This window comes from Larus michahellis, chromosome 6 (genome assembly GCF_964199755.1).
Source record: "Larus michahellis chromosome 6, bLarMic1.1, whole genome shotgun sequence".
In the NCBI taxonomy this organism is placed as follows: domain Eukaryota; kingdom Metazoa; phylum Chordata; class Aves; order Charadriiformes; family Laridae; genus Larus; species Larus michahellis.
Window position 1 is genome coordinate 69,923,873 of NC_133901.1, and position 24,584 is coordinate 69,948,456.

Here is a 24,584-nt window from a genome sequence, read left to right on the forward strand (position 1 = left end):
TTTGCCTCCAACAAACCCCCTCCAGGATGGACCCAATAAAAGGAATAACAGTCACCTTCCCTGGTCTGTTTGCAAGACAGCTTGCGCGTTTTTCCCAGCTAATCCACAATAAATGTTTAGTGCACTAGCCATCACATGGTGGACTATTGTGCTATTATGATAGCTAAAGCACTAATACAGTCTAATGCTTATACTTGCCTATCATACTAATACCTCTGGGCTGTATTTCTGACCCAAATACTGACAGGATCTTTGAGTAATCCCTAAATTTCTTTATTGCAGTAAATATTATAAATCCTCTTCAAACACTCTCTCCTCCAATTCCATCCCCAAGAACCACAGCCTTTAAAATTATGTTGGATATTACACAGACATGCAAAACATGGGCCCCAAAAGATTATTTATGCAATTCTCAGAGAATATCTGATTGGCATCATATTGAATTAACTAACAAACTTAAGGCACATTGGAAAATTTCTGCTTTTGTGAGAGTCAAAACGGGAAGACACATTTGTGGCTTATAAATAAAGCAGAGAACATTTTAACAAACAAAAACATTTTATTACAACAACATTTTGCTAAAGAATAAAATGTATTCCCAACTGGATACAGTGAGATCTGTGCCATTTGTTTGTTCTGAAGCAGCAGAAGAAAGCTACCAAAAATGTATATGAAAAAATAATAAAATCCTGGTCTATAGATCAACGGCATCTTCCACCATTGTCTTCAAAGAAATCACTAATGAACACAGTCACCAAGTTAAGCCCTGGTTGACAATGGAAAAAAACATGCCATAGAGAAATTAAATTTAAAAAATGCTGATCTTGAACAACTGTACGGGAAGCCTGAAGGGAGGCTGGAGCATTTATTACCTCTGAGAAGAACAAAAGCTTTAATAAGCCCTTGGGTCGCATGACGGACACACAAAAGAGACCTCGCCCAAACCACCAGATCTGTAACTGGTGGCCATGCCCTCCCCGGCTCCAGTGCACACATGGGCGACAGCAGGACCAGAAAACCCATCTCCAAACTCCCTTCAGCGCAACTGCAGGAGCAGCCGCACGCCTGGGCTCCAAAAACCACCCATACGCCATGGCACCAGCCTGCCCTTGCACGGGCACAACCTTGCAGCCCTTGGGCAGAAGGACATGCTCTTCTCACGCCCACTTTGCAGGAGCCAGGAAACTTTAACTTCAGACCCGCTGCTAGGAACGCTCATGCATATGGATGATTTATCCCATAAGCGCTGACCTCAATGGAACAAATTAATTATTCCTGCGCTCCAAGCTAAGCAGAGGTAAACACTTGCAGGACCAGGGGCTGTAGGACTTGTACTTTTCTCTGTAGCCATGGGGCAGATGTCCCCTTTGGAGGGCTCTGCTGGCCCCTCTTCTTGCGGACCAAGAGCCACCGCCTGCCCTGCAGCTGGTGGGGAAGATGTGCCCAGGAGCTGTGGAGCTGGGCAGCCTCCCGTACCACCACCGCACCACAGGAAATGTTACACCCCTAGGGAACCAAGAAATGAATAAGAAACGATCAGAATGAAATATTTATGGATGGGCAGTAAGGGTCTTTTATTTTTCTTTTTTTGGCAATCTTAAAGGCAGCGCCTATGCAAATTCCTGTAACCCCGTAGCTATTTCTGAATTCAGACCCAATGGCCAAGGGAGGATGCGGAGGCACCAGGGCACAACCCAACGTAACCAATCTCATTTACGCTCCTTGGGAGCAGAGGAGACGCCGGCATTCCCGACATGAGGGGGAGACGAAGGACTGTGGGACAGGCGGAAAATTTATTCTCCCTTTATCTTTTAATTCGAGAGGTATTTGGGGGAAAAAAAACCACACACCCAAGCAAAAAAAAAAAAAAAAAAAGCTGATCAAGAGATTAAATGCTCTGGTATTTCAGATCACATGAAAAATGCACAGTTTTGACTTAATACCCTGAGTTTCAGTTCAGTGTTGATCTAACACAGGGTAAATTTTGCTATGAGACAACAACTACAGAAGAAGTCTGCTCTGAAAACAAGGTAACGACAGAGTAGAAGAAAGGTGAGCCACCATTTAAACACCACTTTCAAAAACGGATGGCATGAAATCTAGTCTGGAAACAACTCGCAGTGGATATGAAACGAATATCTTACATAGTGCTAGAAAGTGCAGTTTTCTTCCCATGAGGAGAAAGCCTGGTTTACACACAAAAACTGCGATAAGAAATCAGGATGCTAAAGCTGTGACACAACTGTGTAAACAACATGTTTTGGTGGCTGTAGCGCTGACTTGGGGGAGGCTGGATAGGAAATTTAATTCACATTGATTTAAAACATTTAATTTCAAATTTTGAAAGCAAGTTGCTGGAGAAATTACTCTGTGCAACAAAATAGTACAGACTAGTTTTAGTTTTGCTTGCTATTATTGTAAAATACTTTTCAATTACAAGTTTAAATCTTGTTTCTATTGGAAAAAATGATTTTTAATGCAGCAAAATGTTGATGCTTTCTCTCAAATTATTTCCTTCTGGGAGAGAGTGGAACTGAAACAACGTAGTGAATACGCCAAATGTCATTTCTGGCAAAAACTGTAAGGTGCATCAGTATTGGAAAGACTATTTCTCTTTTAAAGGCAACGGAATCCTGCTCCTGGTAGTGAAAAATCCTCTAGAGAACAAATACATCTCGTGTTAATGGAGAGAGCAGGTATCAGGCCACCCAGCCTTTAGACTTCGCTCTGCCACTGTCGGCGAGTAAATTGCTTAATTTCTTACTCAGATTCCCCTTCCATCAAGAGGATATAATAATATACACCTATCACATTCACGTGGTGTTAAGATTAATCAGCGTTTGTCACATGTTTTCAGGTGACAAGGTACAGAGCTACGAGTAGGATAAACACGTCTGCCCCCAGTGCCTGGGCTTTCAAGGACCGCGCGTGATTGTCCCTAACGACCCCCAAAGCTCGGGAAGGTTTTCTGAACACCGTCCTCCTCCGATTAGCTTGCAGGATGCGGGGGAAGCAGAAATGGTGCTAAACTACACTGTGGGATACAATGGGTGCTATGGAGAGGAAAAGGAATAGCATGCACCGTGAAGGATGCACACACACACACACGCACACGCATGCACACAAATTAGAAAAAAAAATAAATTAGGAGAAGAAAAGCAGGAAGAAAATGTTCCAAATCCTTGAAAATTACTGCATTTGCTAAAATTTGGCTCTGCAAAATCTCTCTCACAGTAGCAATAAGCACTCTGCCTAGATGGACTTTCTAACAGTCTCCTGAAATTAGAGGACTACAAAGAGAAAATTAGCAGGATTGTGCCGGAATCATTTTCAATAATCAAAGGAACAGAACAGCATCTGAAAGCACTCAGCACTTGAAGCCATGCCACATGCTTTTACCAATTTCCAAACCAAAAGCATAGATGCTTTGTAACTTCAACAAAACACTCTCAAATACCAACTTGGTGCGTTACAACAAAACACCCTTAAGATCAGCCGATTATTAAACAATCATTGCCTCATGTAACTCTGTATTTCGATGACTTTAAAGCAAAACCCAAAAGCTTACGTCCATTTGTAACTCAACCCCCCTGGCGCTGGGATAGAAATGTGCTGTAACTGTTGGCTCACACGCGTTACAAGCTACAGGAATGCACTAGCACACGCTGCCTCTAAATGTTACGCGCAAACTGGAATCCGTAACCGGGTCCAATTGCCCTTCCCACCGACTACATACAAATGGGTCCATGCGTATGGAAAATAAAAGGTCAATACTGTACCGAAATAAATGTGGAGGCACAGCAAAGGAGCCTACCTCCTATGCCAAATAAAGCAGACGTTTACACTCAAAACTGATAATACAGTATTGCACTGCTGTTGGGAGTAATTTCCTATCATTGCTCGGAAGGAGTTTGGTATGGGAGGCTCCTTCCCAGCCTCCCAGCCAGGCAGCGACACGTCTCAAATCACTGCCACATGCCACCAACTCTCCAGCTGGAGTCATTTCACCCGTCTTTCATTGAAGGGTTCCCTACCTCCAATTACCTTGGGTTTATTGCAGAATAAGGCATGCGCACCCCAACGAGCTACGCGGTAACTTGTCACCTCATGTTATCCTGCTCCCCTGGCAAAGCCCTCCTGATTTGCTGTCTGGGATGAAAACCGAACTGCAGGTAACAAATGCAAGAAGTTAGCAATCACCTAAAATACACTCAAAGTTAAAAACAAGACGCCCAGCTGTAAAACACACTTTGAGCCACCGGAATGAGCCCTACAAGCTCTTGAAACTTCAATCAGGAACGATTTTGCCTTTAAGTGTGGGGAGACTCCAGTAAAAGTTCGCAGAAACAGCATTGTCGCATTCCTGTACCAACGAAGGGATAATAAAAACATCAGATGTATCCCTACACCACAAAACTACACTCTTTCAAGGACTACAAAATAAAAATCCATCTGGATGCTGAACGGCAGTCTAAAAGCCAGTAGACAAGGTTCATTGGGCACATCCCTCAACTATGCGCAAAGATCTAATCTACGAATGCTCTTAAAAATAATCCTCTAGAAATCACATCAAGCACCTTGTCTCCAAAACTGGGTATTAGACCTTGAGGTCAAATCTCATCATTTTTAATAAGAATTCAGGACCAAGATTTAAATAGTTCGTGTAATGAAAAGCATGGGAATTATATCTGTCCCAGAAAGCAGTAGAGAAATCCATTGTTAAATGAATATATATTGTAATTCTGAACTCTGCCATGCATGTCTGGGCTTTGCATAAAAAATAATTAATTACTAGATTGTAACGCAGTCCTGAGGAGATAAACAGGCTGGGGTTCAGGGTGTCTCTCGGCTTTACTTCCCCTGATGACGCCAAGAGCTTGAAACACGTACTTCCCTTGCAGACCCAACGCAGATAAAAAACAACAACAAAACCAAAACAAACCAGGAGGAAATATTACTTTAGCTAAAAAAATATTTATGCATTGCTTTTTTAAAGATTGATATATTGTATTATTCTATTGTAATAATCAAATCAAAGTATCAAATGTGGAAGGACCACATCTGCAGGTATGTCTTACTGTGGTCCATCCCCATCCATGGGGACAATTATGGGGGTGGCTGGTCCCCAATGGGGATGACCCGAGGCCAAAGCTGCCAGCCCAGCGTCCCTTGCTTAGGTTCATTTGCTGATTCAGTCAAATACCTGTTATCATTAGCAGGCAGTGACACTATTTTCTCTCAAAAATGAGTGTCAATCTGTAACTATAGTCTATTTTGTGAACTGAAGCTGCTTACTAGCAAGTTTTGAGGTGCTAGATGGCAGCAGAGAGTGTTGGGTTTTTTTTAAATATACTAAAAAGACAATTTAAAAAAAGACAAAACAAATCAACAGTATTAAGTTAATGGGCTATATAAAAGCGTCAGTAAGAAATGATCAATGCCGTTTAATTTTAAGGCAACAAAAACGCACACACCAACTGTAGAAAACTTGCTCTTTGAAGAAAGCTCTCAGATATAAAAGACATAATGAAAACCTTCACTGTTTTGGCACTTCCATCCATTACATCTGTTTGTGGATACCAAAAAATATAAAAGAAAAGTTGTGTAATGTGTTTCTCCGCAGCTTTATTTTAGTACAGCCAGATGTCCTACTCCTGACCAAATATTTACTAGTAAATATTCAATAGAATCAGAATCAAACCTAAAAGTCTAGTCAGATCCAAACATTGTCACTCCTTTAAAGATTCTAACTTAGGAGTCAGAGATGAGTATTTTTCTGGTATTTTGAAGGAAAATCCATCCTGTTCTCATCTGTCCCCGAGGACTGATCATTTCCCATCATATTTGGAAGAGGCGAAGCATCCAACTTCCACCCCCTGGATGCTGGAGGCGACTTCCCTGCTGGAGACTCCGGAGCTCAGGAATATGAGACTGGGCTGCCCCAAGGCCGTTGCACCAACAACCCCTTAACGCGGCTTCTCGTTGCATATTCTGGGGATATTATCATTTTTCTGAGTAATCTTTAAATGCGGGGGAGGATTTAGAGTAAGGAGGAAAAACGATACGATGACAACATGTTAATCCATAAACCAGTTAATTTAAATGGGAAATGTGGTAAGGATGAAAATTAAGTTGATGGTATTGAAGTCATCAGCTGTAATTGTTTCTTAATTAATAACATGAAGTTATAAAGCGTGTTACATGGAATCTTGTCTTAAGGCTGGAGAAAATGGAAAAATACAAGGCAGAATTTAGACACACATTAAGTTACCACAAATGTGGGCTTAAACGCAAGGAGAAAACAACAGAAGTAATTTTTCCCAATTTCTGTGCGTGTAGCACTCAAGTTTCAGGGAAAGGGGAGTTCTTCTTGCAATAGCTTGAGTCACAGATCTATTACAAAAAAGTTGCATACCAAATTAATGAAATTTTTGTCTGTAACCTTATCTAAATGTGTCTCACTCTTTACCGGATGCCTGGGGGATTTTGTCAGGCTGGCTTCATATCTGGCTCGAGTCCTACATCTTGTCATGCATATCCCCCTATGGCACGTCACAGCAGATAGACCGCACGGAAGTTGATGTATAGAAAAAAGTCTACGCAGAACTGGAACTCTACTGGAGCAGCCTATGCCCCCGTGCTGTAAGGACAACAGCGTACCTGTAGATACGAGCCCCACAGTACCTCCACCACAAAGCCCAAAATGTCCACATCAAATATAGAGTTCTTCATTCAGTGCAGCAAAAGGGTTGAAAATCAGGGAATAAGGTCAATAAGCTTGAATAATGTCTGTGAACCCACTGAGGCTGCTTGAAGCCTCTTCATCCATAGGATTCTGTCCTTCTTAAAATTCTAACAAAACCTATTAATGACAAATAATTCCCAAACCTGCTATGCCTCTGTCAGCAAACGGGTAATGAAGAGCACTGCTGGATGGCATACTTTTCGCCGCCCACACTGGTAAAACAAGCCGTAACCCAGCTTTCGTGTGAATTTGAAGTGATTTTCTGAAACCTCCATAAAGGCCAAAGAACTTCATACGGACTAAGAACAGCAAAACATTAGGAGCAGCCAGACAGATCTTCAGTTAGCATAAATCAGCACAGGGTGCAACGGCAGAGGATCTGACAAGCTAACTCTGCCTTTTCTCTAGGCAAAATGTGGCAAGCAACCCCTCCTTAAAAGCCTGATGGTTTATGTGCTTTGAGGTGGAAACTTAAAAAAAAAAAAAAAATATAAAAGGCTTTATTGTGGGGGGGAAACCCTCGTACTGTGTTTTATATTCAAGGAACAAAGAAACTCAAACCCACTAGGAAAAAAAAAGTCTATATTTATTCTAAGTAAGTCACTTCAACTCAGGACAAGCAGTTTCTTCCACACTTGATACCATCTTTAACTCATTGTTTCTCATCAAATGACTAGTGGTGATAAGAATTTCCTGAGATAATAGGATTCTATTTCTAAGCAGTAAAAATAAGTATTATCAGATGCTACTTGGCATTCAAATTTGCAAGAATGGAAGAAAATTCCTCCACCCAATTATCAAACATACTCATTTTGGCCACTGTTATGTTACACAAAAGACCAGGAATTGGAGGCAGCCCCTTTCCAGAGTTGCCGACTCAGTCCTGAGACCCTCAGAAGTGCAACGGTCTGGAAGAGAGATGCTGAGCATTGAAACAATTCCTTTTCTGATATTACATGTACCACAACGTCTTATAACTGACTATTTCCTACACAATACCATGTTAACAAAACACTAATGCCTGGAAAACGAGAGAATGCCAGAATTCAGGTTTCTTGTACAACTTTCATTTCGCCTGCCTTGTAGTTTTTCAGTACATTTTCCCATCTGCTTCCACGAGCAAGGTTCCTCTATTTTTCGGCCCACGTGGACTGTAGCTGTTGAATGAGAACCTATTCCGTATTCTGATGCTAGTGGTGTGTGAGCCCAGACCTCAAGGACACACTGTTCAAATACTGCTGAAAAGCCAGAACCGTTACAATTCTTCAGGGGCACTTCTATTGGGGGTTGTTGTTTGGTTTGGTTGTTTTTTTTTAATGACAAGATTTTAACAATAAGAAAGTGAGCCACAAGCAATAATTGACAGTGTGAATATTAAGTCCACTTTTACGGATGAGAAACTGAAATAAACAGCAAGCAAAATGCACCCCTGCCATAGACCCAGGTTTGTATTTACCAGAGTAGCATTACATAGCATATTTATTTAAATATTACTGGATACGGTTTGCATTGACTTCCATCACAGGTGGAAATGTGGAATACAGAGTTTCTGTCCACCCGTGAAACGAATTAACTAGCCTTATGCAGCTATGGCCGAGATAACTTTGTTAATGAGGAAACCATCCTTTCCTTCCCCAAATTCCCTCCCCCGTTTCACAGACCCCTTCCAACCTCTGCAAAAACATGAGCCAGCTTTAGGCTCCCACCAGTGCTCCCAGCCCTCTCCCACCTCCTCCGCTCACATTGTGCTCCCCAGGACCTTCCTTGCCTCCTGCTGAACCTTCAACAAGAAACCCAGACCTCTAACCCAGCAGAAAATTCTCCAGATTTTTCATTGCTGGGTTGTTCAGCAACTGCAGCTGGGAGGGTTCCCCAACTCTTAACGCCGAGCAACAACCAGACACACGCACGGATGTGCAGCACTAGGGCCATGTCGTCTCCTGGCTGCTGCAGGAGGTGTGGATTCTGCTCTGAGCAGCAGCTGCTGACATCAGCTCCTTTTCAGATCACATGTACCTTGTTTTAACCATCAGGTGCCCTATGCTGTGAACTCTTCAGAGCAGACACCCTCTTCAATGAGGGCTTGGTCAAAATCCAGCAAACAGCAGACACCGCTGCAAACAAACAAGTAACAAGCAATCAACCGAACTGGCTGCTGGAGGAAGAAGGGCGTTTCCTAGTTAGTCTTGAGTTTCCACCTTCTGCCTGAAAATGCAAGTACCTCACTCCAGTGGTCCTGTTCCTTTTGACAGAATCATAGAACCATAGAATCTTCATGGTTGAAAAGGACCTTTGAGATCATCAAGTCCAACCACACACATACACACACACAAAAAAAAAAAAACAAACCAAAAAAAACCAACGAAAAAAACCCCAACAACCTACAATCTCTGCCACTAGAGCATGCCCTGAAGTGCCAAATCTAGACGTTTCTTAAATACTTCTAGGGATGGTGACTCAACCCCCTCCCTGGGCAGGCTGTTCCAGTGCCTGACCACTCGTTCAGTAAAGTCATTCTTCCTAATATCTAATCTAAACCTCCCCTGCCGCAACTTCAGACCTTTTCCTCTGGTCCTGTCATTATTCACCTGGGAGAAAAGGCCAACCCCCACCTCTCTACACCCTCCTTTCAGGTAGCTGTAGAGGGCTATGAGGTCTCCCTTCAGCCTCCTCTTCTCCAAGCTAAACATGCCCAGCTCCCTCAGCCTCTCCTCATATGCCCTGGTCTCCAGACCCCTCACCAGCCTGGTCGCTCTCCTCTGGACACGCTCCAGCACCTCAATGTCCCTCTTGTACAGAGGGGCCCAGAACTGAACACAGCACTCGAGGTGAGGCCTCACCAGTGCCGAGTACAAAGTACGTTTCCTTTGAATGGCCACAAAATCAATGGGGAAACATGAGAACGGAGAGAAAACCACCATCCCAACTGGCTGGCATACCACGGGAGGGTGCTTATTCAAGCTTTTCAAGACCAACTATAGCGTCAAAGGACTCGGACCTATCCAAGAGCCATCAGTATTTACGACAGTCCCCCACTCCCACTGATAAAGGAGGGGATGTGAAGGGTCAGGGCCACACACAGATCCTATGGTGACTGGAAGGTAAATACTCGAGGAATTCCTACAGGAAATACGATTATGGGTAGCACCAGAGAAGCCTCATCCAAAGAGGACACTAGGGTGCCTCTCAGAATATAAGTCAGTAAGTCAAAGAGGCGAGAGACTCACGCATTAAGCACTGCAGAGTATTTGTGACTGTGCTGGCATTTATCAGCCATTAGACATATCAAAAGACCTGAAACAAAAAAAGAATATGAATGGCTTGTTTGGCACTACAAACAGTTCTGCTATTTTGCAAAGTACAGACAGCTTTTGTGGCACAAACTGACACGTAAGGACATGATTTCCCACTGGATAACGACAAATCCTGAAGCAAAAACTCTTATCAGGAAATTTCTGGGCTCACTTGGCCGTGCGATTATTTTTTTTCTTTGCTTCTTGTTCATCTCAGGGCTGCCACTTTCGAGGCATGTGTTGAAAGCTTAACTGACTCATAAATGTCAGTGCAAACTTCAACCTATAAAGCTGGGCATTAAAATTTCATGGCAGCGGTGTTGCAGGCAGCCGGGTAGCGCAGTGGCAATGGTATGGAGCAGAGGCAGCACACGGGATCGTCGAAAGAGGAATTCAGTGGGGCTGGACAACCCGTGTTCTACACACTGCCATCCTGTATCCTGGATGTGCCACCACTACTGACACGTCCCCATTAAGCTTCTACATTTCATGAGGAAACGATAACGCAACCTTGCACACTGCCACAGCAGCTTTTCCTCTGGCTTCCCAGCCAGGCTGTTCCTGAAGACACTGCCAGCAACTGCGGAGGGCCGCTCCTCACTCCCTGTCTAGCTCCCAGTATTATTTCATACTTTTTTAACCATATTCACAGAAGCACAGAATAAAGAACATCTGAGGAAGCAGCAGGCTGGGCCGCGGAAGTGATGCTTCAAGTTATTTCCTTGCATGGGAATGCCTCCTGCAAGCACCAGAACCCTGTGGGAATGATGGATTCCAAGCACCAGGAGTGCTGCAGACTTCTGAGCTAGTGGTTTCCTCGGGGCACTGACAAACACCTTGTTCTGCCACAGGTGGCACAGAAAAAATTACACCTAATCTCTCTCTTCTGTTGTTTCCTAAATGAAAGGCAGGTGAGCTTCTGCCCTGAGGGTTATTGCTGCTGATGGTTTGACAACACTGCTGGGAGAGTCCCACGCTGCAACAAGCACCAGGGCACTGCCAGCCAGAGACACAACCGTCTGCGGCCGGATTCTGCGGCTGAACCTTCCCTTCAGCAAAACAGCAAGGAAAACAACGTATTGGCGATATTGCACATCTTGCCTACATTCAGTCATCTTAGCAGGACCTGCCATGGTTTCTCCTCAACCTGTAGCTTCACTTGCTTTCTGCTGCCCAGAGGGAGGCAGAGGAGGCTGGGAGCAGTGAGGAAGAGCAGGAGGAAACTGCCAGGCTTATGAGACAAGGAGAAATAACACAGATATCTGTAGGATCATGCAATGGGAGACCGTCATAAGAAATTAAAGTCAGGGCAGTCATGACGGATAGAAGGGCTCTACAACTACTTGAAAGGAGGTTGTAGCGAGGGGGAACTCCATCTCTTCTCCCAAGTAACAGGCAATAGGAGAGGAGGAAATGGCCTCAAGTTGCACCACGGGAGGTTGAGGATGAATATTAGGAAAAATTTCTTCACGGAAAGCGTTATCAAGCATTGGAACAGGCTGCCCAGGGAAGTGGTGGAGTCGCCATCCCCAGAGGTATTTAAAAGACGGGTAGACATGGTGCTGAGGGATATGGTTTAGCAGTGGTTTTGTCAGTGTTAGGTCAATGGTTGGACTCAATGATCTCAAAGGTCCCTTCCAACCCAGATGACTCTATAAGGGTAAGCTTATTTCTCGCAGCACCTAAGTTTGAGGGCCAGTTGTCTGAGCTCCTGCTCTCACCTTCTTCGCACAGGCTCCATCCTTGCTCCGATTACTCTGTGCTCATCTTCACCTAGCTCTGCTGCTCCCCCCGCACCCCCTGCACGCTGGCAGAGGTCCCCACCTCACACCCACCACCCCTGTGCCTCAGGGAGCGTCACAGAGCACCCAACACCACCTTCAGCTGCGTTGGCAGTGCTCACTTCATTTCTTTCCAAGACTGAGAAATTGCCCCAAATTTGGGAACAATGACGGGCACACTCCTGACACCACAACAACTCTGCTGCAAAATTCAGACCTTTTTATCCAAAACAAAGCAGACCAGTACCGTAGCTGCAGGATCACAGCTCTGCTTTGTTTCAAACACAGCAAAACCAACATTGCTCTCCCTCTCCCGCTCAGACCCAGCTCTACAATTTTTGTTGTAATTCTATTTTTTTAATTCACCCCGAGGTAAAAAATCCTCATGGAATGGAAAATTTCAGCTCAAACAAATTAAAAATGTGTCAAAATTACAAGCTAATGGGAACAGGATCTGAACTAGGGGTGCTGGACTAGCCTAACTAAATACAGCACCAGCGGCTCCACCTCTAAAGCATATTTTGACCCGCTACGTAATTAGACACAATTCCACAAACTAGAGTTATGTAAACCACTCCACATACATTATTTTTGAAAGTCCCAGCCATTCACTGGATACATCTTTCCACCCACACGGATCCAATTACAGAATCGGCACCCAAACTCTCTGGGACAGCCAAAAAAGAAAGAAAAGGGCAAGCCAAGATCACTACAAGCACACTCCGACTTAGCTTCATTCGTACGGGCATCACAAACACACTTAATTCTTAACAGACTGCTCTAGATGTCTTTATAAAATTTCTTTATCCCTTCAAGTCTGCATCCCTATCCCACCCGTATTTTCCTACAGAGCAAAATCCATTACCTGGTGCAAAGAGCTCACCTCTTCTGAACAGCCTGCTTAGAGGAAAAAGTAACACCGTCATACAAAGATGTCATAACTCTATATTAAAAAAAAACAGAGGAACTGGTCAAGCTGAGTAACGCAATGAGACTGAGCTGCTTCTCTTCCTGGAAGACTCATAAACCTGCCCATAAAGGCTATGAACCAGCATTTTCAAAGACACCACCCCTTTTATGGCTTGGATTATTTTTCCATGCCAGATGCACGTTTAACAGAGTCATACAAACACTGCAGCTTCTTAATATACTCTTTTAATACTGTGGCAGTCTGTAAGCTATTTCCCTCAACATGTGACTAGTTGCGTTTTTAGTAAGTGCGTATGAAGAATCATCCTTCAGTGGCAGTTTGTACAGTGCGATGAAGACCTGAAGTGTTAAGTATTATCATTTGGGGGTACGGATAGTGATTACAACACGCAGCCTGAGCATATTTCACCTCCAGACCTGCCACCATCCTGCTGGGTGGAATGAAGTCTCTTCCTAGCAAACTCTCCAAGGGTTTGTGTTGTGAATAGTGAAACGGATGGTACAGTATACGCAACTGCATAAAAAGCACAGAAATCCACCTACATACCGCAAAACATTTAGCTTTTCATCAGGTAAATGTAACTTTGTATCCCGTGCACTTGTTTAAAGCCAAAAGCTGCACAAGTGCTTCCCCATAACAGAAACTCATTAAAAATGACTTCTTTGGACCACATTGCACTCGGCTCGATGGAGCAGTGGAGATTCTTCTCACTGAACACTGTTCTGTTAGCAAAAAGACTCCTCTCATCAGCCTGCTGAAGTAGTTCCCTAATTTCTCATCATCTTTCACCAATTATTCCGTACACCTTTCAAGAGAAAAGCTAATTTTTTTCAAAGTGTGTTTTCACAGCAGCTGGAATGGCCCCTCTTCAGGGCTTTATTATTCTATAATCCAAGATTAGGAGCTTGTAATAAAAAATAGCCATCAGAGATGCCAGTATAGTATACCACAGTCCTACAAGTCTAGTATTTTGAAAAGCCCTAAGCTTTTTGCATTTTTCAAGGTAATTTTTACGATGTTGCTTACACTCGGTCCTAATCTGTTGCTCATAAATACAACCCAACAGTGCCTTACAACGGTGAATCCCATCAGTTCAACCAAATCACAAAACAAGTGGCAAATGACGAAGTATGCTTTAAAAAGTTATGTCTTCTGCACATTTACAGATTAGAAAAGAATATCTTTTGACCAAGAAAGAAGAAAAAAGCTCATATATCAGAGGAAAATAATCTAAACTTCAATCACATCTAACGCTCTGTTAGCAGGTTTGTCGTACGATCCTTTTGAATTTCTTGTACACTCAGCAACTAGATCTGATAGTAAACATCAAACCGGGAAGGCAGCTTTTGAAAATCCAGGCTCAGCTGATACAACTCTTTTAAGTCAAGTTCAAAGTAAATTTTGAAGATGAGATAGCAGACTACACCTGAGTTTTTATGACATTCAATAGGAGAAAGATGCAGCTCCACACTGCAGCGCACCCTGGATACTCCCTCCTCCCAACTCTCGTCTTCTCTGCTTTGCCTCCCCCCTCCCCCTCCAAAATTAACAGGGCAAAATTAATAGAGCTAAGTAACTCACGACAAGTTTAAAGCAACAGCGAGGGAGTTTTACTTCGACGTGATAGAGTAAGCAAAAATCAAGGCAAAACCGACCCAGTCCTGCTGATCAGCATTTTACACTCACTGGAAACTCCACAAACCCCACACATTTTGCACGAACGGACGCCATGCAGCTCCCCTGTGAGCTCGGCGCTTTCATCCACGAGCAAAGCCTATTTCACCTTGTTGGCATTCAAGTAATAATGCAAATTGTTACCCTGAAGGCCACTATCCATCTCCTTAAGAGCAGATGAACACTCTAACTCTTTAAGAGATATGACTTAAGATATTCTTCCTAAAATAACACTCTGTTCTGCTTTTGCTGCTGATGGTAAAACTTTCACGAGTGTCGGTTTGCATGAGAGAATTATCAGGGCGTACACCAAAATGTCAGAGCTTGTTTGCCATCACTTTATTTCTATCATAAGTAACTTACACTATGTGAACTGCAATAGAAAATGTTATCTATAGACTTTTTCTGCTGGAAAAATTGAAATAGAAGGTGAAAGTCATGGTGACATTGTAACATAGTATAAATACAGAATGATTTACAGCATTATCTGCCTTATCACCGCACACCAACGAAAGAGAAGTTGTTCTAACAATTTTCCCCAAAACGTAAGAAATACTTCAACAACAACTTGTAAATTTTCCACAGGATGATAGTCAACATTATGGCACATTGTCTACTTTCACACCTCCTGAGTGAAGACGCAACTCTGAAACAGCCAAATCCCTGCCTGTCTCTGAGAAACGAGGCAAAGTCTGACGCGGGGAAGGCCGAGGGCAGCTGCATGGAAGTGGAGGATGCTGAGCTTTATCCAAATGCCTCACACGGCGCTTCCCAAACCCTGCAGCCAGCCCGAGGAGAGCATGGGACTGAAGTCTTGGATGCTGGAACTGGCACTGCTTGGAGAGGGAAGGGAGGAAAGTTATGGCACCAGGCTGTGTGTCCCGGCTCTTCCTCCAGCCAGAGGAGACCTCCCAAAAGCAGCACATTTAACAGAGCACAACTCTTTTCTAAAGACCGTATAAATTTAATCTGTGTTTCAAATTGGGACTGACTAGATCATTTCAGTAGAAATAAGGCTAAAAGAAGACCTGGTAATTAAACAAAAATCCTGTTCGCAGGACTACAGATGATTTTCAAATTAGGAACCAGTATATCCCTTGCCAATGTTTCAACATTGGTATGACTGTATTTTGAACAACACAGAGGACAGGTGATCTAGTCCTGGATGTCTTTATGTCTAAATGCTGTAAAAACCAAGGAAAAATTAGATATTCTACCTTAATCATCCATCAACTTCTACAGAAAAACTGGAGCATACTCTTACCTTCACAAATTCTGTCCAGTCGCTGCCGCTTGACTTTGTGTTTATCCACAAGTGCCATTCTTGATGGTATTTTGCAACTTTCTGATTCAAAAAGCAAAGCAGTCCCCCAGGAGCTTACGAAAACTCACAGGAATGGGCGTGCATACCGCCACTGTCGATCCTGCAGAGAAACGAAAGGATTCATTAGGATTCCCGGCAGACCAGGTGAGACCTGCCTGCCCCCAACAGCAGAGCAGGTTTCTGGAAGGACAGTTGCGAGTTTAATGCTTCTGACCCAAGGCCAGGCTGGCGGGGCTTGGAGCAACCTGGTCCAGTGGGAGGTGTCCCTGCCCATGGCAGGGGGTTGGAACTAGACGATTTTTAAGCTCCTTTCCAACCCAAACCATTCTCTGATTCTATGATTCTAACCCCTGCGTCCCACCGGTCACACATCGTACACTGCAAATCAAGATTATAGCCCCTTTATCTTCCCTGAGATCAGAAAAAACAGCATTGTACACAAGAACCGCCGAAGCGCTGTATGGCCTTCCCAGTTTTATTTCTGTCTTAAAAACCTATTCCTAGCAGATAAAATCCATTAAATTATTTTGTAGGCTCACAGACACTGAAAGATTATTGGAGAGTATATAAAAAAGGGAAAGTAACTCTTGCTTTTCCAGTACTTTTACACACATACACACACACAAACCACTTTCATGTCTTATTTAAGCCTTACCCTGTAAAAGTCATCAATAGACCTTGAATTTGCAACTAGACCTTGATACAAATTCCAGCTGTCACCGTAGCCCGTCCTTACCTTCATACTTGAAGCGCTAACATTAAACTTTGGGTGCGAGAGTCGTTTCTAGCAGGCACACTTTTAAATGCTGATGAAATAAAGCTACCCGTAAAGCTGTATGTGTGGCTGATTTATAAGAAAAGCTCTGCAAGGGGACAACAGCTGCAGGCTTTTCTGCATTTTGGTGACACAGAGGAAGACCCTAAATGGATCCTCTCAGCTCTGATGGTTTTGTTCCTACAGAGAGCCAAAGGTTCGTTTAATCCCTCAACGCTCTGACCTGAGCTCAGGCTGCAGCCCCTGAACGTGCCGTTGTGGCGCTTTTACCCAACAGCTTCCCTGTAAAATCCCGGTATGAGCTTTTCAAAGCAAGTTCCACAACAGTATTTATGGATCAAGCCACACAATTAGAGACCTCACGCTGACAACTGAATTCAAACAATTCAACACTACACGCGCTAATTTTTTACTGAGTTATGCTATACTACCAGTGATTCAATATCCTCTTTTATATTTTAAGGTGAAGACAGATGACCCTGATAGGAGCTACAAACCCTCCAGGGAGCATCCTGTTCAAGAAGCTCCTGCCCCCCCCAGCCACCCCTCACCCTTTTAAACCTACTTAAAAGGTGTCAAAAGAGCAGAATTAGTAGAAAGCTGTAATTTCCGGAAACAAAGCAAAACACCACCACCACATTTTTGGAGGCCTTGCAAGGAGAGACGGGGAAGAGGGAGACAGGCACAAGTGCAAGCACAGCAAGAAATCCTCTCCCAAGTGGCCATCCGTATCGCGCTGCAAAGTCTCAACCACTCTGCCTACAAAGTACTAGAAAGGGTTAAAAAAATAAATAAATTCTGAAAAGACAGGAATAACCACAACCTTGGTACGAGTCATTCAAACTGACCCCCAAACAGCTCCTCCGTGGCAGGTGAATTTTCACACTGCATTATTTGCACACAAAATTTTCACGACAAACTAAAAAACCGCTGGGTTCACGTCATATAGGACACAGGAGAACAAGACATCGGGAATCAGAAAAATCCAGGCTGACATCCAAAAATTGACCTTGGGCAACGTCTGTAACCTCGACTTCTGCTTCCCCTTCTGTAGAGCAGCGATAGCAACACTTAACCCGTCTTCTTGAACCACTTCAGGTTCTTCACATTCACATAGTCCGGTCAGGCGTTTCTACCTTGCGTTTTATTCCTCTGCAACAGCTTACGGCTCTCCTAAAACCACGCCAGGGCAGCAATAACTGCCCAGAAAACCCAGTTAACAAACGCAATAGGCGAGGCTGAGCATGTGAGGGATGAGGGCTCTAACAAAGCCGCTGCATACCAAGATGACAATTTCATGGAGATTATTGTTATTATTATAAATGGTTATCAATTATGCATCACATTGATAGTTAATTTATAAAAGGAAAAGGGTTGTGTTGGTACAACTGAATTCTGACTAAGGGAAGATAGGCGATTTCCTGGTAGTTAATGGCCAATTTCCCAGCAGCACAACTGCAGCATAATCTCTGAGATTTATAGCAATAATTAATTGATTTTTTTTAAACATAGGGATGCTAAAGAGCTCGATTCCCACTCACATTAATAATTAATGCAACATTCTAAAAGAAGCAGAAAACTTCCATTCCAGAGGCAGAAGCTTTCTACAGTCAAACTATTTCTTACAACAAAAATGAAACTGTTAGCGTAGCTGAAGCCCGAGTAGCTAACAGCATTTCCATCATCAACATTTAAAAGTACAGTCATGATTTTTCAGCTCTATTACATCCCACTCCGCTTTTAGGGAGAAACACCAGGTTATAAAAAAGTAAAGCCAGGAGAAAGTAAGCTAGTGTTTTGTTCTGAAAATGCTCAAATGGTTCATTATGTTGGGGCTGCAACTCGTTCCCCCTTTTTTCCCCAACAAAATCAATATGCAAAGTGTATTTAATTTTGACAAGAGTGCATTTTCTGATGGACAAATGCTTCCATTAGAGTTCTTTTCTCTTACCATCTCAATTCCCTGCATTACTCCCTGGAGGAAAACTTTCTACAAAAGAAACTAATAACAATCAGAGAAATTACTGCTCATATTATCAGAATCCCACGCAGCTTAATGTAATGCCCATGAATGAACTTCTTCCTAATGATGTTAACTATTCCAGCTTTGTCTGACAGGTGTCCACGATGATATCAACCAGCAATAAAAGCCCAACTCAGAGGACTTATTAGAAATGTGGCAGGAGCTGCTGAGCAGGATCTGGCAGGGATGGATAAAATGGAGAAAAGCAGATGTGCAGGGCACAGAAACAAGCGGATACTCCCCAGCCTTGGTATGAAGCTGTAATTAAGAAAGCCGTTCTTCCATTTGTGGGATGGAGGATGCAATTAGTTGCGCACCCAACTTCAGTCTATCCTCAATGATTTCTCCATCCAACCCAATCTCAAAACAATCGTAAGGCTAAATGTCCCCCACAATAAAATAAATATAATCAGGCTACGCAGGACAAAAATCATGGTCAGCAATTAAAATACAAGAAAACCTCATTGTGTAAGGAAATTTGAGTGAGAGAGGCGCACGCACAAAAATTGTACTTCATCTTCAGCAAGATTAGGAAACAAGTGAAGTGATTTACATACAGTAATTGCATGGCCATGTTAGCCTCCAACAGTGTCTTTCAAAATGTAAATTTTCTTGAAAACCCTCGGACACAATGATAGTCCAGCAGTTCTTTATTTATTTAAAGAAGGAATGTACTCAAACACAATGTTTGAGGAAAAAACCCAATCCTGACGTAACACATTTAAATAGCTTCTTAATACTGCCCGTTAAATACCACAATCCATGAGCCAGAAAATGAGAGCAGAGAAAGCTGTAGCAGGGCTTGTTTTTCCTGCTTTAGATGGAAAATGGAAAGAAAGAAAAAGTGATTTTCCCAAATAAAATGCACTGTTAGACAAAAAGAAGAAAAAGGTGACTTCACAAAGAACGTGTTGTCATCTAAGCTCTCTCTCAACTAGCACTGTTCTATCGTCTTTTCATGGCATACGTAGGTAGCACAGGAACACGAACATAAATAGGGAACGTCTATTTTAAAGTATCCATCACAGGCATCATCAAACACCGTGGCACCCAGCAGGTGACTAAGAGCCACCACTCTATACAAACCGTGTCTCACGTGTTCCCTCTCTGCGCCCAGCTCCGGGAAAGCGGAATGGTGTCCCCTACACCCCATTTTGCGACAAGACAACGCTGACGCAAGGACACAGCCCCGCTGCAGCGCCGCAGGCTGTGGCAAGCATCATGAAAGGACCTGTGAGTTTTGCCCAAAATGCAGCTCATCGGCAAGGATGCAATAAATCCGCGATTGCTGCCTTTTAAGGTATGAATGAACAAGTGGTACGAACACACCACTTCTGCCAATGAATACATGGTCATAGGTTAAGTGTGACTCCTCTTTAACTTCAAATACAAGCATTTTTCTAAACAATCAAAAAAAGCACACACACACTCCCAGATCCTCAGTGGAGTCAAAATCGTGTTGCTCACAGTTTCCAACTACATTTTCTACCCTCTACAAAATATGCCATCAACAAAAACTACAGGGAACTCCTGGCTCCACGAACCGCAAAAGCTCCCATTTCCAAACAACAAAGGAAAATTTCTGCCCTTCCGCACATCTAAACTGGGTTCCCACATGTACAACTCCTTACTTAAACAAGGGGAAATCCAGTCCAAATGTTTTGATGATACCACCGGACATCTCCTAGGCTGTTGGGAAGGAGAAGCTCCCAGAAAAGGTTTTGTACTTGTGACTACTGCAGGACATCGTTCCTCTCAGCTGGAAGCAGACCAGGATGCCCGAGTGGTCCATAATGGTGAAGTTAGTATCTGTCAATGCCAAGGGCAACTCTCCCTGCAGCGTCCTTCGTGTTAAGGTCCAGATTTCCAAAGCTCAATCGCACTTGAATTGAGATTTCAATGCAAGAACATCCCTCGGAACTGTGAACTGTTTAAGCCCTGCCTCAGCATCACCGGGTGTTAACTATTCTCAACTAGCTGCCCATTTCCACCGCTGATTATTTCAGACGTCGTCGGCAGCTGCCATGGGGAGGGCAGGAGGGGCTGAGAAGCAGAGTTCAGTGCAAGAAAGGAAACGCGGAGAAAAGAAAGAAGGAAAGGAGACACGCAGAGATAATGACAGGGGAGGGAAGCGGACAAAGGAGATGGCACAATGCAGGAGGAACACTTTGTGAACACTGTGTCATCATCCTTCCTCCCTACGCCGGCGGCACATCCTTAAGTGGGATGCCCCGCTCAGCCCCCATCACCTTCTCTCTCTAAAGCCCTGGCACGACCGCAGGGGAGGAGGGAGGCACATGGAAGGGGAGGCACAGACAACACGATCCTTTTTGAGATCCTGGTTTTGGATGTTTTCTTTTAAACAACAGTAAAACAACATGGGGAACTCACAGTGCCAAGACACCATTAAACCTGATAGCCCAGCAGGAACCAGAAATGGATTAAACATTTATATGGGTAGTGAGAACAAACATAGATTTTCATTAGCCAAAATAAAAAGAGTAGGGTTGTTGTTTTGGGGTTTTTTGTTTGTTGTTTTTTTTTTTTTTTTTTTTTTAATGCCATTGTATGGGAAATAGGATGCTGGGGAGGAAAAAAAAAAGCTTTTTCCCACTTTCTGGAAAAACTACCTTGGCTCTAAATCAAACCTCAGTGCCAGGCTCCCAACAGACTGCATCCCCCCCATGGACCCTCAGCACCCTCAAAACAGTGAGGGCAGGCCTCTTGCTACAAAACCATTGTTAATTAGGTTTAATGCTTTTACTAGTTATTAGTATGATTTTGCTGCCACAGAGCGTTCAGCGATGTTTTGCATTAAGGCCTCTCTGTGGGAATGACTGGATGGCGCCGCGGGTGGCAGTTAAGTGTTTTTTGTCTAGGTGACTCACTTGTTTTCTGCCCAGAAACTTAACAACCAAAGTCTTGCCCCTCCACTGCCTACCTGGTGCCTTCCCCTGAAAACTGCCGGGGAAAGCGCACTCACTGGGAGAGAAAACAGTAACGCAGCAGGTTAAACGTGCTTCGTGGTGAGCCGGCACTCCCACGTCAGCACCTGCTGATGGCAAATAAAGAGCTCTGCTGCTCTTCACCGTACAGAAAAGCAGAATAACATGCTGTAGGAGTCTTGCGCTGAAGAACTGGTAACAATTTTGAAGAACTTGCTATTATATGAGTGAACAAAATGTACCATAACGGCATATGAGCCTGCACATCTGTTGCTAAATTAAACACGCTACATAACGATGCAGACCACATCTTAAACCATTATGCAACAAGATACAGACTGTGCTAAAATAATAAGGCTTCAAAGATGACATAGAGGGCCTGATCCTGCATTCCTTTTAGCCCTTGAAAGTCATGGTGAGTACCCCTCATCAGTTCTACTCCATCAAAGCCACTTCTTGACTCAGTAAAAGAAGAATCACAATTTTATTTGTGTGTGTGTATATATATATATGTATATATGCCCTTCAAAGGAAAAAAAGACATACAGGTTTGTAGCATTTTCCTTCCTCTCCATCTTAATGATGCATAAAGCATGAGAGAGGTTTTTGTTTAGATCTGGATTTTTTTTTTAAAGTTTCTTTAAGAATTGTATTTCAGGTTACAAATCGCGCTCCAATTTGGGTTCTTGCTAGTCAGAAAGATGTTATGAAGACCTACTGAAATGACAATATTCAAGTTGCCTCAATAGCCACCGTACAAAAGAGAGAGGACTAAGATACCTGGGGTTTTGTTCCTATTTTATTTTTCAACATTTTTTCCCAATTTTATTTTCCAACATTAGCGAATAGTTCTTGGCTTTGAGAAAAGACGATCCGGGCACGCTCCCTCGTCAGGTACTAACAGCCCTCCGCAGGTCCTCTGTGACTCTTCAAGTAAAAGTAGGAAATACCAGAACTGGCACTCCTTCCATTCCCAAAGCTAAAATACAAACAACCACCCCAAACAGACAGCAAGAAAATCGCTTTAAAGAAAATAACTGTCATCTCTCTTTCTGGCATCAGAAGTGAAACCGGTCGATGCTCTGCTTACCCTGCACCAACAGCCTTCAGGGGCCTGATGGTGGGCCAAACAGTAACCAGGAGCTGAACCCAAATTATCCACTTAGCTTTGAGAGCACCTAATCCATCTACTAATTAATCACGGGCCTCCTTCAGCCTCTCTTATCTTGTTTTTCTAAGTATCTGACACTGATAACGCGCACACTGATATTGCTACAGCACATAACCGACTGGGAAACTACTCTTAACTTTTCAAATAAAACAAGAGGAAATGATACATAAATAATCTTACAGCCTCCAAACGACCCTGCCATACTGAAAAATAAAATCTTATTCTACATTTTACCAGAGTTCTTTAAATTTCTTGTTACTTATTTTCACTAATCGTAAAGACTAATGCTGGAGCGAGGTGAACCTTTGCTGGTTGTGCATCTGGATAACCAAAAGCTCGCCTCTATTCAAGCCGTTATTTGCTCCTGTACCAAAATCAGCACAGCCAAATTCGAAACCCCGAGAAAAATGACAATCTGCTGGTTTGTGGGATGAGCTATGCAGTTCCTTGGCCATTAGAGGGCATTTCATACTGCAGAGTGAAGCGCCGGCACAGCCTGTGCACAGCATCACTAACCCCCATCTGGAGCTGCTGCAGAACAGTTTCTGTCTACTCTCATTTAGTAATTGCCACTTTTCAACCTTTCCATATGCTGTATAAAGATGAGCAAGCAAGAGCAAGGACAAGAGGAAAATAAGATGAAATAGCTATGAAGAAAAGTCCTAGTTAAATAAACACTTTGGTCCACAGCTATTGTTGCTTCCAAGGTTTGGTTTTGTTCAGCTCACTTCTTCCCCCTCCCTAACTCCAACACAACAAACTTCATCCTTTTTACTCTCACAAACAGCACTTCATGTTTTAAGTTCAGAAAAACTGTAAATTGTGCCATCGCACCACTACCCATCTCCGGAGCTAGAGAGGAGAGCTCGTCTATCTCCAGAGCTGAACAGAAGTAAATCCAACCTCCTCACTGACAAGAGGTACGACATGGCCACTTACCTTCAGACGTCTCCTTCTAGTTACTACTATACTGCTAAATGTGAACTTTAAACTGTTTTCAGCTTCTGCTGGCTAGGAAACCACACAAAGCCACCCACTTCCCTGTTTCGGTGGTTTTCCTCTCTCCATCTAAATACAAATCAAATTAGGAAAGAGACAGATATCTCGCTATACATCTCCAAATACACGTATGTTTGTAATCAGGGTGGCCAAACTTCCTGACTGTGAGCTGCATACCAAAATCTTCATGTGGCTGAGAGCCACATCCTCCCAACCTCCATACCCTCCTCCCACCACACAGGCCCCTGTGCCCCCCTCTAAAGCCTTGCGTTTCTCGCATCACCACGACTCAGTGCTGCCAATCCACCAAGCCCGCTTCCCTTGCCGGTCTCCGTCCAAAAGCACGGGGCTGGCAGAGCTGGTGGCTGCATTTTGTGGTGCACTACAGCAGCACCCAGCACTCCTGCCTTGCAGGATTTCATTAAACATCTGTACGTAGTATGTACTGCCACTATACTCACAACTTACTCTTGAATTCCTCCTTAACAGACAGTTCAAAGCAGCAAGCGCAGCAATAGCAAGACTACCAAAAGGGCCCTAGATATCAAAGCTTTCCTTCAGGTGCCCATGCTTAGAGACTAACAGTAAACCCAAGACCAGCTATCTTTGCGACTCTTGCAAGTCCTTGACTCTGTATCACTCCAAATAAAAGAAATAATAAAAGAAGCAACCAGATGAATGCATCCTTACAAGCAAACACTTGGGATACTCGGGGAGCACAGCACTTCCTTCCTCTGCGCCATCTGTCCATGAAGACACCCCACTCCCACCTGGTATCCTGCATCACAGGTTGATGTGAGACAAGAACATGAATGACAGCACCCTCACCCCTGCCAGCACAGCCCACCTACAGACCTACAGGATGTACAACTGAAGTGTCTCCAGGTCTGGAATACTACCCTTCACTCCTAATTTCTTAATTC

At 43.5% G+C, this 24,584-nt stretch overlaps 1 protein-coding gene across 1 annotated transcript in view; it reads right to left on the bottom strand.

Annotated features, from left to right (window-relative positions):
* CTBP2 (C-terminal binding protein 2) overlaps nt 1-24,584 on the bottom strand; it is a 147,009-nt gene that overhangs the window by 49,088 nt on the left and 73,337 nt on the right. Inside the window, exon 2 of the mRNA XM_074592892.1 lies at nt 15,689-15,848. Within this exon, the coding sequence (XP_074448993.1) occupies nt 15,689-15,746 (58 nt within the window). The 5' untranslated portion in view covers nt 15,747-15,848. The remainder of the gene's footprint in view (nt 1-15,688; nt 15,849-24,584) is intronic.